The sequence below is a fragment of the Tachyglossus aculeatus genome, chromosome 1, assembly GCF_015852505.1.
Source record: "Tachyglossus aculeatus isolate mTacAcu1 chromosome 1, mTacAcu1.pri, whole genome shotgun sequence".
Lineage (NCBI taxonomy): Eukaryota > Metazoa > Chordata > Mammalia > Monotremata > Tachyglossidae > Tachyglossus > Tachyglossus aculeatus.
The window spans coordinates 40,321,909-40,338,961 of NC_052066.1; the positions used below are offsets into that span (position 1 = coordinate 40,321,909).

At 43.3% G+C, this 17,053-nt stretch overlaps 2 protein-coding genes across 2 annotated transcripts in view; one reads left to right on the plus strand and one right to left on the minus strand.

The window, feature by feature from the left end:
• Positions 1 to 3,114: 3,114 nt before the first annotated feature.
• Positions 3,115 to 6,113, plus strand: TRIM59 (tripartite motif containing 59). Its single transcript, XM_038746128.1, has one exon. It carries the CDS (start codon positions 3,115 to 3,117, stop codon positions 4,321 to 4,323), a length of 1,209 nt encoding a protein of 402 aa, XP_038602056.1. The 3' UTR covers positions 4,324 to 6,113.
• A 418-nt stretch (positions 6,114 to 6,531) lies between these two features.
• The window catches only part of SMC4 (structural maintenance of chromosomes 4), a 77,725-nt gene continuing 67,203 nt past the window's right edge, over positions 6,532 to 17,053 (minus strand). The window contains exons 20-25 of the mRNA XM_038747939.1: positions 16,817 to 16,961; positions 16,531 to 16,704; positions 15,687 to 15,869; positions 11,951 to 12,183; positions 9,117 to 9,300; positions 6,532 to 6,975 (exon numbers count right to left, since the gene is read on the minus strand). Coding sequence (XP_038603867.1) covers positions 6,799 to 6,975; positions 9,117 to 9,300; positions 11,951 to 12,183; positions 15,687 to 15,869; positions 16,531 to 16,704; positions 16,817 to 16,961 — 1,096 coding nt within the window. The 3' untranslated portion in view covers positions 6,532 to 6,798. The remainder of the gene's footprint in view (positions 6,976 to 9,116; positions 9,301 to 11,950; positions 12,184 to 15,686; positions 15,870 to 16,530; positions 16,705 to 16,816; positions 16,962 to 17,053) is intronic.

A 17,053-nucleotide genomic window follows, 5' to 3' on the forward strand; every position in this document is an offset into this window, starting at 1 on the left:
TAATACAGTGCTCTGCACACAGTAAGCACTCAATAAATGCGATTGATGATGATGATGATGATGTATATATGTTTGTACATATTTATTACTCTATTTTACTTGTACGTATCTATTCTATTTTATTTTGTTAGTATGTTTGGTTTTGTTCTCTGTCTCCCCCTTTTAGACTATGAGCCCACTGTTGGGTAAGGACCATCTCTATATGTTGCCAACTTGTACTTCCCAAGCGCTTAGTACAGTGCTCTGCACACAGTAAGCACTCAGTAAATACGATTGATTAATTGATTGATCGGTGTGGCGGATGTAAGTGGCCTGGCCATGGCAGCTTCCCGCAATTCCTCCCTCAGCTCTTTTCCCCCAGTAGGCTTGTTCGTAATCATCCAGTCCATTGGGGCGCCCAAATAACCAGCCCATTAGCCACCACCCATGAGTCCGTTGATCAAGTAGGAGGGATCTACTTCCTATGTTGCCATGTATGTCTGCAGCACCTGTGCTCTTGGTTTCTCTTATTTTCGGAGCTCCTTATAATGATGATGATGATGGCATTTATAATAATAATAATATAATAATAATGATGGTATTTGTTAAACGCTTACTATGTGCCAAGCACTGGTCTAAGCGCTGGGGTAGATACAAGCTAATCAGGTTGTCCTTGTGCCATTTTTGCTCAGTCACTCCTTGACAGCAGCATACCATGTTGGTCTGTCCTCAGCATTTGACTCCCAGGTTTCAACTAGAATGCAGCGTTGTTTGAAACTCTGCCTTACCGTGCCCCAAAACCTTTCCTTCTGCCCTCCTTGCTTTCGGTTTCCCAATATCTGGTCTTCGTACAGCAGCTTTTTGGCTACCCTTTTGGCCGGCTTTGGCTGCTTAAGAGCCTGGCTGAGTTCCAGAGTTTGTTGTCCGTGATCCCAATAGTCTCTGTTGTTGGGTAATGCCATTAGCGAAGCCTCATTGCTTTAAGAGAAACGATGCCTCCCCAGAAGTAAATGTGGAATGAGATTTGTTGGAGTTGCTCTTTTTGCATGCAGGTATGTACTGTATGTGGTCACAAGTGTGTAGCTTTCAGAAAGTAACTTGGAATTTAAGTGGATGTAAGTACCAGGCCTCTCAGTTCCTGTCAGCGGAAAGATAACTTCTCCGCCGTTAGGACTGACACTAGATGCCACATGTGGAACACAAGCAGTCTTTCAATAGTGAGATTTTTCTATTCCACCCCCAAATTTACTGAACCTAATAATTGCATTTCCTGTATAATAATGTAAATAGTCAGACATAATGTGTTTTCTATGTTATTCAGTCTTAATTCCGTTATAAACGATCACCTCATTTTTGTTTTTCGTGGGTCGCTTTTGTGAATGACTCGAAAATGGATTTGTGCAGTTGTAGGTGACTTTCTCAACATGCGTTAACTTGCATTTGTGAATGTCATCAGCTTTTGTGTTGCCCAGTTGGTCAGGCCTCTTGGAATGCCTCGCGAGGCACCTTCCGAGCACATCTTGGCTCGTGAGGGCACTTTTCCTGTAGCTGTCTGATGTAGCTGTGCACCCTTTCAGAGCATAGCCAAGATCTTTTCCCTTATAGTGGAAAAAGTTTTTCCACTATAAAGCAGTAAAAAGGGTAACTTGCAGTTAGCCAGAACTTTAGTGGCCCTCTTGGAGATTTTTCTAAAATGTCTCTTGAATAGTTGAATAAGTATCTTGCTTTAATATTGACTTCCATAATGGTCTGTGGGGAGGGAGTTGCAGGCCGGGAGGGCAGGTCGGTGATGAGAGACAAGAGTGAAGAACAGTGAATAGATTGGCATTAGAAGAGCAGATTGTGTGGCCTAATTATAGTAAGAGAGGAGAGGGGAGAGTGCTTGCCGAGTGGGCCTGTGGGTCAGACGATTTGGGTCTAATCCTGGCTCTGCCACTTGCCTGCTGTGTGGCTTTGGGCAAGTTGCTTAACTTTTCAGTGCTCATTGGTCAGGAGTTTCTGCTTGATGTGGCAAGGGATGGACAGGTGAGGCTATCGAACCCATCTTGGGGCAACAAGGAAAGCGCAGACACGTACGTGGGATGTGAGAACGCACTCGCTGATTCTTGGGAGGAACCAGGACTGGAAATAAAGGCCCACTCAGATTATGAGCCCCATGTGGAACAGGGTTTGTGTCCAGCCTGATTAGCTTGTATCTATCCCAGTGCTCAGTACAGTGCTTAACACACAGCTCTTAACAATTACCATCATTTTTTTTTTGAAAGAAGTGGAAAGTTCTCTTTCCACCCTCTCCGTGCTTCCTCCCCACACCACACCAAGGACAACTAACTACTCCGACTGTCGCCTCTCCTTGCACGCCACCATGTTCCCACCCGCCCTGGAAGAACACCTTTATCCGCCAGGCCTCTGAACCACAACCCAAGAGCTGTCACAAAACTCTCCTTCCAAGGCAGCACAATTTCTAGTGGCATCCTAACTGATAAGCAACTTTTTGGGGATGGGGGTGGACCTGGGAAAATAGTAGAGAAGGTGTGATAAGTAGCGTGGCTTAGTGGTAAGAGCACAGGCTTGGGAGTCAGAGGACGAGGGCTCTAATCCTGGCTCGGCCTCTTTCATTCACTCATTCAGTCGTATTTATCGAGCGCTTACTATGTGCAGAGCACTATACTAAGTGCTTGGGAAGTACAAGTCGGCAACATATCGAGGCGGTCCCTACCCAACAACGGGCTCACAGTCTAGAAGGGGGAGACAGACAACAAAGCAAAACATGTAGACTTGTCAGCTGTGTGACCTTGGACAAGTCACTTAACTTCACTTTGCCTCAGTTCCCTCATCTGTAAAATGGGGATTAAAACTGTGAGCCCCACATAGAACAACCTGATTACCTTGTATCTACCCAGCACTTAGAACAGTGCTTGGCACATAGTAGTACAGTGCTGTGCACACAGTAAGTGCTTAATAAACATGAATGAATGAATGAATAGTAGGCACAGTCTGATCAAATGTGAAACGAGATGTTCCTCACATTTAATTAGTTATAATTAATTATTAAATCATATAATTATATTATATAATTAATATAGTTATTTAATTATAGGTTATCGATAAGTACGCTTTTTTTTCTCATTTCAGGAGATGAAGAACTTGGAGGAAGAATTAACCTGTTCCATTTGCTATAGTATATTTGAAGACCCGCGTGTACTCCCGTGCTCTCATACGTTTTGTAGAAACTGTCTGGAAAATGTTCTTCAGGCATCTGGTAACTCTTACATATGGCGACCATTAAGAATTCCACTGAAGTGCCCAAACTGTCGAAGTAGGGTTGAAATCCCCCAGTCGGGTATTGAGTCTTTGCCTGTCAACTTTGCTCTCAGGGCCATCATTGAGAAATATCAGCAGGAAGACCACCCAGACATTGTCACCTGCGCCGAGCATCACAGTCAACCCTTAAACGTTTACTGTCTGTTAGATAAAAAATTAGTCTGTGGCCACTGCCTTACAATCGGTGAACATCACGGTCACCCCATAGGTGACCTTCACAGTGCCTATATGAAAGAAAAGGACACACCGATTGAATTGTTTGAACAGTTGACTGATAGACATTGGACGGACCTAAACGTACTAATGGAAAAACTGGAGCAACAGCAGTCTCATTGTGAAAAAATCGTCGAGGACGATAGAGAAAGCGTCCTCATGTATTTTAATCAACTTAGAGAAATTTTGGACCAGAAGAAAGAGACTTTGCTATCTGCTCTGGATGCTGTCAGGGCCCAAATCGTCGAGGAATATTCCCCACTCCTTGCGACGGTGAAGGAAATCCGAGAGGAGCAGCTGGAGTTAATGTTATCGACCGTGGCCCTGCAAGAAGAGGAGTCGCCTCTGAATTTTCTGGAGAAACTGGATGATGTCCGTCAGCGGGTACAAGCTGTGAGACAAAGGCAGCTTCCTCCCCTCAAACCCGTGGAAGTTCAGCCGCGAGTAGGTCTGCTGATGAAGGAAGAGTGGTCTAAAGTTGAAATTGGGCAGGTCAACAACGTTCTCATTCCGGAGATCAAACTCTCTTCCAGAGAGGTGTTATGCAATCGGACTGGTGACGACAACAAGGAAATGAAGGAGCTTTTAAAGTTTTTAACTTGTATATTGGCAGTGGTTTCCGCGCTGGCGACGACACACATGTTGGTTGGGGAACACGTGTCACCGATAAGTTTTTCTGTTTCAGAAGCTTCCCAGTCGGTGTATCAGATGTTCTTTAGCAGTGTGTATGCAATCAAGGAAATACTGTGCTATGCTTGCAACTCGGTGGGGGAATTCATATGGAAAATGGCTCATAATCGGTCCTTCTAACAGAGGAGTAGTGAGGATAGATAACCCAGTATTTTAACCTCCTCCAGCGTTAGACTTCAAACCAACTGAAACAAGTACACTGACAAGATTTGTCCCAAATCTCAGGCTTCTCAGAGTCCCTCTGGAGGAAGTGCTAATGTGCCTTCATGGGATGGGAAGAGGAGCTGAACTGGATTATTGGCTCATGAATAACCCAGTTAATCAATTATCTCCTCCCCATATAGTTATTTGAATCCTACCAAGACCTATTTCTCGTTCTGGTTGGCTAATGAAAGTTGTCTATTTTAAACCATCTCTTTCTGTTGTACAGTGAGTCTCTTGTAAGGTCATTTCCTGTTGCTATAGTCCTGAATCATGTGGGGAATAGTTTTTTGTTTTTTTGTTTCGTGTGTGTGTGGTCCTTTATTGTGAAAGATGTCATTAGTGGATAAATTCATCTGACCAAAAAGACCAAAGTGGGGCACAGGGCAAGGAGGGAAAACAAAAATTTTGCTCTAACGTGAAGTGGGCTAAACTGAACTTAGTGGGAGCTCTGTGCATGCAAGAGGAAAGAAAATAGAGGACCGGGATGGTCAGAGTGGTGAAGTTGAGGGCAAAATGGTATAAATTCAGAATAGTGTCACTTTATCATTTGAGAACCTCTGGAGGAAGTGTTGCTCAGGGGACAGCCCTTATGGCAGATATGGGAACTCAGCAGAAGGGAATGAGGCATATAGGCCCTATTGCCTTCTGTCCACTCATCTATTACACCAGGAGGGCTCTGCTTCAGTATTTCCATGTGCAAGTGTTGTAAGCGGTTGAAGAAGAGGGAGGTGTAAACTGCGGCGGTAGAATTTCTAAAAAAGGTGAAAAATCCTTCATCTGGGGTGCTACCTTCTGGTGCATAGGATGAGGAATTACTGCTTCTCAGGCAAACGGTCAAATCAGGCTACTTCTTAGCAGTGTTAGTGTTCTGCCATGTGACCTAAAACAAGTGCCAAATGTCAGCATTTGCAACTCATCCTTTTTCCTAATATTAGGCAAATGGAAGTGAAGGCAGGGCAGCACGGAATGAGTCCGACTTTCCTCATCAAGCCTTCACGGTAATATCAATCAGTTCTGTCATCCCTGTACCGCCTCATACCTTCCAATAACTAACTTGCTCACTTAGAAATTACAACTCAGGAGGTCAAGAATCTCTGGTCTGTGGTCTGAGGAGACATTGGAGTGATCCTAGTTATTGGTAAGAGTGTGAGTTAAATATCTTCTTTACTTCTTTAAATATTAAGTCAGTGAATGGATCCTATGAGCTGTAGGTGCTGTATGTTTAGGATTGTTATTTTTGTTTTGGCACTAGGCTTCTTGCTAAGAATCCAGAGTAGCTTCTTCAAGCTGGGTGGGTTTGGTTTTACCCCTAAGTGTCCTATAATTTTTCTTTCTTAAAGGGAAACAAGCTGCTCTCTTTACTTTTTTCAGTTAGGACCAAAATGTAGCACTTCTCCCATGTAAACACTGAATTAGTTGGTATTAACTTATTTCAAGAAATGATTTTATATTGTCAAAGATTATATACTAAAGAATTTTATGGCTGGGAATAAATGGAAATGATCTTTATGAAACCTGAAGTGCTCTTGTCAAGTTCTATATTCATCCACTTAAATGAAGTATGATCTAAAATGTGGCACAGAACACCCTGAAATTGTGTATGGTTTTATAAAAAGTGGCATAGACTTGTTCTTTTAAAGAGACTTTCCAAATGCAAATTTCTATGGACAGTCTTTTTTTATTCACTGTCAAGTTCTTTAATTGATTAAACATTCTGTATTTAAGGAGAGTTTTCTCTTCCTCGCTTGAATTTATTAAACTGAGTTTTTGACTTACCTCTTGAAAGCTAAAAAGTAATTATGTTCTTGGAAATTTTTTGTAGTTATATTAAATATGAAATGCTTTAATCTCACTGCAGAGCAAAACCTTATTTTACAAGTTCTTTTCATAGTTCTATAGATTTTACCAGATGTCATAGCTGAAAAATCAGTTAGCCAGGTGTAGACTTAGTGTTTTAGGCTTAAATTACTTCTTGCTGTTAGCATGTTAAAGTCCTAAATTTTTCTTCCCCCCTGCTGCGTCAGAAGGCTTTGTGTGTTAAGTGAAACCAGTCTCTGTATTTTGGGTGAGCAGAGTGTCCGCAGATAAAGTGCAAAGCAGTAAAGTAATACAAGCATTTAAAAATACGTAAACATATTCAAACATTTATTAAAATAAGAAGCAGAACCAAAGATAATTGTCAAATGCAAACTTCTTTAAGAAGGAACCTTAAATCCAGTCACTAAAACCCACATAAACTTGAGGTGGTATATCTGTACTTTGTCTCATTTTCAGAATAATCACGGCTAAACATGTAGGATGTTAACATCCAAAGGAGTATATTTACATTAAAAAAAATCCAGTAGTGGGTGAGCAATAAATACATGAATTTCTCATGGTCTGCTTCTAATTTCAGCAGTTTCCAAGAGAAGACAGTTCAGCAAGGCCTTTGGATGCAATCAGTTTTGGATTGGTTGCAACACTTTTTGTTGTGTTGTGAGTCTTGTAGATGCCAATAAGTCTGTCTGCAATCTCAAACATATTGTTTCGTAGAGAAATTATGATGAACTGTGCATTTTTTGTCTGTTCCTAAAATAGAAAACAGTTAATGCTTAAACTCAATATCAGGAGACCAAGGCTCATATTTAAGTAAAATAAATGTTATAGGGCATGAAAATAGGACTAAAATTAGCTTTTAACCTCCATTGGTTCTATATTGGTAGGGGAGGAAGGAAGCAGTTAAATCTAGTCCATTGTGACATACAAAAAATCCCTTCAAGGCCCTGCTGAGAGCTCACCTCCTCCAGGAGGCCTTCCCAGACTGAGCCCCTTCCTTCCTCTCCCCCTCTTCATCCCCCCATCTTACCTCCTTCCCTTCCCCACAGCACCTGTATATATGTATATATGGTTGGACATATTTATTACTCTATTTATTTTACTTGTACATTTCTATCCTATTTATTTTATTTTGTTGGTATGTTTGGTTCTGTTCTCTGTCTCCCCCTTTTAGACTGTGAGCCCACTGTTGGGTAGGGACTGTCTCTATGTGTTGCCAATTTGTACTTCCCAAGCGCTTAGTACAGTGCTCTGCACATAGTAAGTGCTCAATAAATATGATTGATTGATTGATAAGCCCTCTAAGGATATTTAATATGAAACAAAACCCATTTAAACTATGGTCCACTGAAATAGAGACACTCTTCCACATCCCAATCAGGAAATGGGTCTGTTAAATACTGCACTCTTCAAACTGCTTTGTACACAGTTGGCACTCAAATGCCATTGATATTGCCCAGGGGCAAGAGTAGGAAAAGTGCAAGTAACATTAGGATCTGACATTTTAATGAACCCAAAGTGGAGGGGAAGCACTAGAAGTGATACGAACAAATCCATTTGTTTTCAGGAATTTAAATGCGGAGATCTCACCTCCCCTTAAGCTCAGACTGCTTACCCTCACAGAATGTCAGAGAGAGAACAACTCATAATGGTATTGAGTGCTTATTTGTTAGTACGTTTGGTTTTGTTCTGTCTCCCCCTTTTAGACTGTGAGCCCACTGTTGGGTAGGGACTGTATATGTTGCCAACTTATACTTCCCAAGCGCTTAGTACAGTGCTCTGCACACAGTAAGCGCTCAATAAATACGATTGATGATGATGCCAAGCACTAGCGTAGAGACGATACAATCAAATCTGAGTGTAAGGCTTAGTCTAGGGAAGGGGAAAGTAGGTATTTAATCCCCATTTTACAGATCAAGAAACTGAGGCACAAAAAGGAGGAGGGCTTCCTTCTCACACAAATGGAGAAGCTGGGATTAGAACCCAGGTTCCCTGGCTCCCCAGGCCCACTTCGGTATCCCAGACGAGAAAGTAGGAGACAAAAGGAGGAATGAACCACATTGTACTTGTGAGAGAGTTCACGCTAGGCTAGGTCTTCACGAAGTGGGAAAGTGGTCAGAAGGGTTTAGCCCAAATCAACGGTTCAGTCCTTACCCACAACTCTCCTAGAGGGAAAGTTGCTTTGACTAAAACGACAATCACTGGCCTAGCGACATGAGCTGGACCAAAAGACGGGGTTGACAGCAAGGACCGTTCTCTTGAGGCATAAGGATTGAGGGGTTGGCAGGGGCAACGACCAGGAACGGACCTATGGCTCTTTGTCTACCACGGCAATCCCTAGATTGATTCAGTATTAGGTGGCGGGCGGTGGGGTGATATTCTTGGGTCTAGTTTGTGATCCTGCCACACAAATATCATTACCCGTGCAGTCCTTAACTAGGTAAATACCAGTAAGCAGTTTATAACCAAGCAGGGAATGTGTCTACCGACTCTGTTGTAGTGTGCTGTGCATACAGTAAGTGCTCAGTACCACCGATGATGATGAAGGGTTCGTATGTGAAAACTAGCTTTGGAAAGTCACTATTACAGGCACTTGGCCGTCAGGCCTTAGCAGGCAGGTCTGACTTGCTGAATCCCAGATACTTACTCGGCCTTCTGGAGCCTCCAAATCTAAGAGCCATGGGATGGTGACAGCAATCTTGGGAGCGTGTAATGTGTTACCCCCTAAAGTCTCACTGAAAAGAATGAGTGGAGACAGCGGCCGGTGCCATCACAAATTCAGGCGGGGCCGGACAGCCACAGCCCCTCCACCTCTGCGATCCCCTTAGAACTCTGCAGAACTTCTACAATGCAACTCTTAGGATTTTAGAAATAAACTCCCCCAGTCTACTTACATAGATGTAAAATGCAACAATGGACACATTTTTAAAATCCAGGGCGGCATCAATTTCGTCCATGAAGTAAAGGGGAGTCGGCTTATAGTGATGAAGAGCAAACACCAAAGCCAGCGAACTGAGCGTTTTTTCTCCTCCTGAAAGGTTAAAGATCTTCTTCCAACTTTTCTTGGGTGGACGGACACTGCAATAAAGAAGGCCGTGAGTCGGATAGGCTTACTTGTGGTGTGAGGATGCGTCATTTAGCAATCTGCAAGCACTCATTTTCAAGCTTAATACCTCCACACTTTTCCCTGCCCTTGTTCTGAAATTCAATTTCACTTCTGAACTGTTCGGTGTGAAAAATACTCACTGGAGACGATTAGCTATTTTGCATTTCATGAGGCGATAAACCAAATAATAATAGTAATGATGGTATTTAAGCGCTTACTATGTGCAAAACACAGTTCTACACACCTCCTTCTAATATGAAATACTAAATCTCCAAGATAACATAAGAGGCACAGAGAAGTTAAGAGAAGCAGCGTGGCTTAGTGGAAAGAGCCCGGGCTTTGGAGTCAGAGGTCGTGGGTTCAAATCCCAGCTCTGCCAATTGTCGGCTGTGTGACTTTGGGCAAGTCACTTCACTTCTCTGGGCCTCAGTTCCCTCATCTGTAAAATGGGGGTTGACTGTGAGCCCCCCGTGGGACAACCTAATCACCTTGTAACCCCACAGCGCTTAGAACAGTGCTTTGCACATAGTAAGCGCTTAATAAATGCCATCATTATTATTATTATTATTATAATATTGAACAAACATTTTGATATTTTAACTACAGTTGTATCAATACAGAGGCTGAACACAGCAGCTTTCTTAAAGAAAGGGGTGCTAACGGTCACGGGTCATGGAGAACCGTTACTCTGAGGTAGTGGAGGCATTAATGGAACCCTAAGTTTTCTGGGCAGGGTTGCCAGCTGTAGCCCCTCCTTGGAAGTAAGATGTTGGCTCATTATTTGGCCCTGCTGGCAAACTCCAACAGCCTGGCCTTTGAACCGGTGGTGGGTCGGGGAGGGAGCGAGTTCGATTGAACAGGAGCCTGTCACCACCACCCCCAACCCAGAGGGTGGCTTGCAAATGAAGACACCAGTCCCAAAGCGATTAGATGAACAGTACATTCAACAACTTAAAAGGTGTATAGCAAGTATCCCCCCATCACCAGATTCAAAGGCTTTCAACCTTAAAAAAAAAAACACCCTTGCTGCTCTTGTGGTGGAAGGCTTCAGGCTGAACGCAGGCCCAGCTTGCTCCCAGACCTCCTGGAACTGCATTTCTGGACTGAGTTGGTTGGTTGACCAACTCCATTCATGTGGCTGCCCTGACTTACTCCAAAAAACAATGCAAAACTCAAAACTTGCCAATTCAACAAACACCAGGACCAGGAGGGGAAGAGGAAGGGACTGTACCAACTGAAGCAACCTGGCCCTCACGTTCCAGGGGAGATGCTGCTGCCGCCAAGATCCAGAGAAACCCAATATTTGCCCTGTACCACTTTTTAAAAAAATTGTATTTAAGCACTATGTGCCAGGCACTGTAATAAGCACTGAGGTAGATACAAGGATGGACACAGCCCCTGTCCCAGGTGGGGTTCACAGTCTTAATCCCCATTTTACAGATGAGGTAATTGAGGCAGACAGGTGACAAGGCCCTGCTGAGAGCTCACCTTCTCCAGGAGGCCTTCCCAGACTGAGCCCCTTCCTTCCTCTCCCCCTCATCCCCCTCTCCATCCCCCCCACCTTACCTCCTTCCCTTCCCCACAGCCCCTGTATATATGTATATATGTTTGTACATATTTATTACTCTATTTTACTTGTACATATCTATTCTGTTTATTTTATTTTGTTAGTATGTTTGGTTTTGTTCTCTGTCTCCCCCTTTTAGACTGTGAGCCCACTGCTGGGTAGGGACTGTCTCTATATGTTGCCAATTTGTACTTCCCAAGCGCTTAGTACAGTGCTCTGCACATAGTAAGCGCTCAATAAATATGATTGATGATGATGATGACTTGCATACTGAGGGTCTGGGTCAACATTTGAACCGCTTTCGGCAGGAGCACAAGGGATCTTGGGATCTTCCCTTGGCAAGTCTAGTCGGATTGATAACTAGACAATTTAAGGTTAGTTCAGTTAGAGTATCAATTATTTGACCTATCAATGTTCAATTTTGAATAACCCTCAAGAGTGCCAGTCTTAAAAGTAAAAACAGGATTGCTGTATTAAGCAATTACAGAAAATAATGTTTTAGGAAACACCGGTATAGATTCCCCGCAAATCCAGGTTTTTAAAGTGGCAGATGATCAAGTTAGTACTAGTGCTTATAGGGAAAATGACTCATGACTGACTGCACACAGTAAGTGCTCAATAAATACGACAATGAATCCAGTATCATAGAGAACTTCATTATGCTGGGTGACATTGGCCAAGTCCGTTTTTCTGTGCCTCAGTTACCTCATTTGTAAAATGGAGATAGAGACTGTGAGCCCCACGTGGGACAGGGACTGTGTTCAACCCAGTTTGCATGTATCCACTCCAGCGCTTAGTATAGTGCCTGACACACAGTAAGCACTTAAATATCATAATTATTATTATTCAAATACTAAAAACAGAATGGCAGCTTTTAAAAATCCCTGTACCTTTCAACGCGATCTTACACTATTTCCCCACCTATAACTAGAAATGGAAATGATTGGGTAGAAGAGAGTTTGTGAAATGACACTGGAGCTGGTTCACATTCACATCTAAAATCTCATTAAGATACCTGAACTCAAGTTGAAATGCAATTTTTTTGGTTTACCAACCTAAACATGATTCCTTCCGAGAATGGGTCCAGGCTGTCCACTAGTTCTAATTCTGCATCACCTCCCAGAGTAAGCATCTGGTAATTTTCCTTCAGCTTATTTGTTATCACATTGAAGCCTGCCATAAATTCATTCAGCCTTTGTTTCCGAAGATCTTCATAAGCCTGCCTAAAGTTCTCTCTTTCACTGGTAATTTTGTCCAATTCAGCTACACGGAGCAAATATAATTCTTCCTGTAAAGACAGACAAAAGAGAGGTTCCATAATCATGGGAGAGCTGGAGAAGATAAGATTCCAAGATACAGTTAAGCTGATTAGATGACCATAACTACGTCTGGTCTTCCGTAACGGAGGAAGTGTTCTTTGGAAGAGCCTTGTGATCCCGAAAACTGAAGTGATCGGCGGACTCATGTCTAAACCTCTGCTGTGATCATAGGCAAAGGCTCAGCTGACAGACGCTTTTTGGAGGGGAAGAATGCCCCCTAAATTCTTGACAATCGATTCAAATGGCGTGGGCCTGGGAGTGAGGGAACCCGGGTTCTAATCTCAGCTCTGCTGTGTGACCTTAGCCAAGTCACTTCACTTCTCAGAGCCTCGGTTCCACATCTGTAAAATGGAGATTCAATACCCGATCTCCTTCCCCCTAGACTGTGGGTCCTGCGTGGGACAGGGACTGGTGTCTGACTTGCAGATCTTAACTCTACCCATCCCAGTGTGTGACACACAGAAACCATGATGATTAATTCTTATCATAGGGGTCAGCCCCACAGCACAGGTAATATCCCTAATTTATTTTTAATGTCTGTCTTCCCCTCTAGACTGTAAGCTCCTGGTGGGCAAGGAACATGTCTACCAATTCTGTTGTACTGTACACTCCCAAGTGCGGAGTACAAGCTCTGTACATAATAAACACAATAAACAGCACTGATTGACTGAGGGAAGCAACAGAGTATAAATGTATGAACCTAAGTGCTACAGGGGTGGGGGAGTGCCCAAGTCCTTATATAATAATAATAATAATAGTGATGGTATTTGTTAAGCGCTTAATATGTGCAAAGCACTGTTCAAAGCGCTGGGGGAATACAAGGCAATCAGGTTGTCCCACGTGGGGCTCACCATCTTAATCCCCATTTTACAGGTGAGGTAACTGGGGCACAGAGAACTTAAGTGACTTGCCCAAAGTCACGCAGCTGACAATTGGCAGAGCCGGGATTCGAACCCATGACCTCTGACTCCAAAGCCCATGTTCTTTCCACTGAGCCATGCTGCTTCTCTACATGATGCAGAAGTACTGAAGTGATGGTAGGGTAAATGGGGTGGGGGTGATAAGACAGTCAGCAGGGAAAGTCTCCTGGAGGAGAGGTGAATTCAGATGTGAAGATGGGCAGAGAGCAGTGGTCTGCCTGGTGTGGTGGGAAAGAAGGGACAGCATGAACAGCAAGTTGAAGGCAAGAGAGGCGAGAACAAGGTCCTGTGAGTAGGTTGGCTTGAAAGGAGCAAAACGTCCAAGCAAGGGGTGTAGTGGAAAAAGACAGACCAAGTGGGGAGGAGGAGGAGGAAAGCCAATAGAGTGCCTTCCAGCCAACGGTCAAGGGGCGTCTGATTTCTGTAGAGAGGAATGGACAACAGTCAGAGGTTCTGGAGGAAAGGGGAGAGTGCGTGCAATCATTTTTTAGAGAAATAATCCAGAGAGCAGAGTAAAGTACAGACTTGGATGGGGGAACAGGCTGGAAGCCGGGAGATAGGGATACAGGCTGATACGGTAGTTGAATCCGTAAATAACAAGAGCTCGGCCCAACTTGGTGACAGTTTGAATGAAGGGGACGGGGTAGATTCCGGAGCTGTTGAGAAGCAGCAGGATTATAAAAGAGAGACATGAAAGATGGTGGTGGTGCCGCTCACAGCACCTGTATATATGTATATATGCTTGTACATATTTATTACTCTATTTTACTTGTACATATCTTTTCTATTTATTTTATTTTGTTAGTATGTTTGGTTTTGTTCTCTGTCTCCCCCTTTTAGACTGTGAGCCCACTGTTGGGTAGGGACTGTCTCTATATGTTGTCAACTTGTCCTTCCCAAGCGCTTAGTACAGTGCTCTGCACACAGTAAGCGCTCAATAAATACGATTGATGATGATGATGATGAAAAGATATGGGAAAGTTAGGAGAAGGAAGAGGAGAGGATTTGGGAGGGAAGATCCGTTATGTTTTAACTATACTGAATTTGAGGTGCCGGTGGAACATCCATGTGGAGGATGCCCTGCGGGTAGGAGGAAATGTGAGGTTGAAAAAGAGAGAGGTCAGGGCTAGTCAGGTAGATTGGAGGAGTTATCCTCATAGAGGAGGTAGTTGGAAGCCATGAGAGGAGGTGAGCTCTCCAAAGCAGAAATGTAGCTTGAGAATAGGAGGGGTCGCAGAACTGAACTTTTCGAGGAACACCCACATATAGAGAGTGGGAGGCAGAGGAAAAGCCCACGATACAGAAGGAGAAGGATTAGCTAGAGAGGTTAGGGAAGAACCGGGAGAGGACTGTTAGAGAAACCAAGATCAGATAGTGTTTCCAGAACCAGTATGGTCTAATGGATAGAGGAAGGGCCCGAGAGTCAGAAGGATCTGACTTCTAATCCTGGCTCCACCACGTCTCTCCTATGTGATCTTGGGCAAGTCACATGACTTGTCTGGGCCTCAGTTACCTCATCTATAAAATGGGGTTGACTTAACCCCCTATGAGACATGGACTGTGTCCAACCTGATTAGCTTGTATCTAGTCTGTAAGCCCAGTGTGGGCAGGGATTGTTGCTCTTTATTGCTGTACTGTACTTTCCAAGTGCTTAGTAAAGCGCTCTGCAAAAAACAAGTGCTCAATAAATACGACTGAATGAACGAATCTACCACAGCACTTAGCACAGTGCCTGGAATTTACTAAGCACTTAACATATACCATAAAAAATAAAACAAAAAGCAAGGGATGGTCTGCAGAGTGAAAGGCGACTGAACAGTATAGGAGGATTGGGGTGGAGATCTGATAGATTTGCCAAAGGAGAGATCACTGGTGACCTTGGATGAAGTAGTTTCAGTGGAAGGTTGTGGGGGGCCGTAGCTGGATTGTAGAGTGTCAAGGACAAAGTTCGAGGAGAGTAAGTAGAGGCAGCGCATGGAGACAACTTGTGTGAGGATCCTGGAAAGGAACGGTAGGAGGAAAATGGGGTGATAACTAGACTGTGCGCAGCGGGGTGGAGAGAGGCTTTCAGTAGGATAGGGAACAAGTGGGCATGTTTGATAGCAGAAGGGAAGGAACCATCAGAGTTGGCCTTTGAAGATGGTCCCATTGGGGAAGGAAGAAAAGTGGGCCCAAATGTTTTTGTAAGTTGTGAAGGATGGAGCTGGAGGAGGTGGACTTGTATACAAATGATGGCATTTGTTAAGCGCTTACTATGTGTGAAGCACTGTTCTAAGCACTGGGGGGGGATACAAGGTAATCAGGTTGTCCCACATGGGGCTCACAGTCTTCATACCCATTTTACAGACGGAGTAACTGAGGCACAGAAGTTAAGTGGCTTGCCCAAGGTCACACAGCAGACAAGTGGCGGACCCGGGATTAGAACCCACGTCCTCTGACTTCCAAGCCCGTGGTCTTTCCACCGAGCCACGCTGCTTCTCTGTATAAAATCAACCAGGTGTATCATCGCGGGCTTTTCTGATCTTTCTCTATTACAATACTAATATCCATACCTTCTTTTTATACTCTGCAATGGCTCCAAGATTTGGTTTCATTTCATGACACCGGGCTTCCAACAGAGCAATCTGATTGGTTATAGAGCCTGGATCTTTTATTGCTTCAAGATCCTCTTGACTTAGACTTGAAATCTCTTCAACTGGATTGCCTTCTATAGGATGCAGTGATATCCTTGAAATCTAAAAATGTATTTTCGACATTAGGAAGGATAAATTCCCTTTAAATACCCTACCTCCAAGCTCAGTAGCTGTACTTTCAAAAATGAAAAACAGAATAATCACTCTTATTCTGTCAAAACACCCAACAGAATTGCGAGACTGTGGAGAAAGAAGGAATTAAATATTACGAACTGCCTCAAAATCAAATCAAATCATCCAGGGTTGTAATTTTTATAAAATGCCTTTCTACACCCAGGCATTCTTTCATCTATCTTTAACCCATCTTCATGAACTGCAGGGAGAAGAGACATAATATGTACTGAGCATCTAAAGCACACCCCAGAACTCCCCGGGACTCAGTGATTGGAGTGATGGCAGTGGGACTAAGATCCAGAAACCCTCCCTCAGCCCAGAGTTTGCCCCTAGCCTTTGTTTAGATCCCCAGGAAATTAATGAAGAAATCAGACTGTTTGGTGATGAGCTATGGGCGTGAGATTCTCATGGCATTCAAACGTTTTCTGGGTGGAAAAATAGGGGCATTTGAAAGTATGTTTCTTGAATATAGGGACCAGCCCGAGTCTTGGTCATTTGAAAGACCACTCATTTTAAAATATCCCCAAATCCATGACCACTTTTGACTGACAAAAGAAGTTTTGGTATCATTTACAATTACTAGCTTTACCTCTTTTTGCCAATACTTGATTTTTGAGTGATGCTCAGCAATGTGACTATCTATCTGTTCAAGTTTTAGCCTTATACTTAATGCGTCTTTTTGAAGGGCATGCTCGCTTTCTTGAATCACTTTTAGTTCTTGAAGTAGATTCCGATGCTCCTTTTGGATCTCTGGCAAGGAACCCTAAACAAAAAGGAAGTTTTCATGAGCTGGCAACCTCAAAATGGAAAGCTTTAAAAGGCAGAGATACATAGAAGCCAAGTAATCTCCTGAGAGATGAAGTCACCACACATACTTCAGCGTCTTTGCATTCCTTCATAACACCAACTGCTCTCTCTTCAAGATTCTTGAGTTCTTCTGTTAGGTCTTCCACTTCCTTCTCATTGTCTTTCATTTCTTTCTCTGTGCGAAGGACACAATCTTCTGATTTTTTAAGATTTCTAAACAAAAAAGAGTCAAACACTAATTCCAGAATCTCCTTTGTTAAAAATACAGCTCCATGACATTCTACTGTTAACATTTGTTGTTAGAC

What these genes read in the sequence shown, in the direction of transcription:
- TRIM59 (XM_038746128.1), top strand. Translation starts at nt 3,115, where the DNA reads ATGAAGAACTTGGAGGAAGAATTAACCTGTTCCATTTGCTATAGTATA.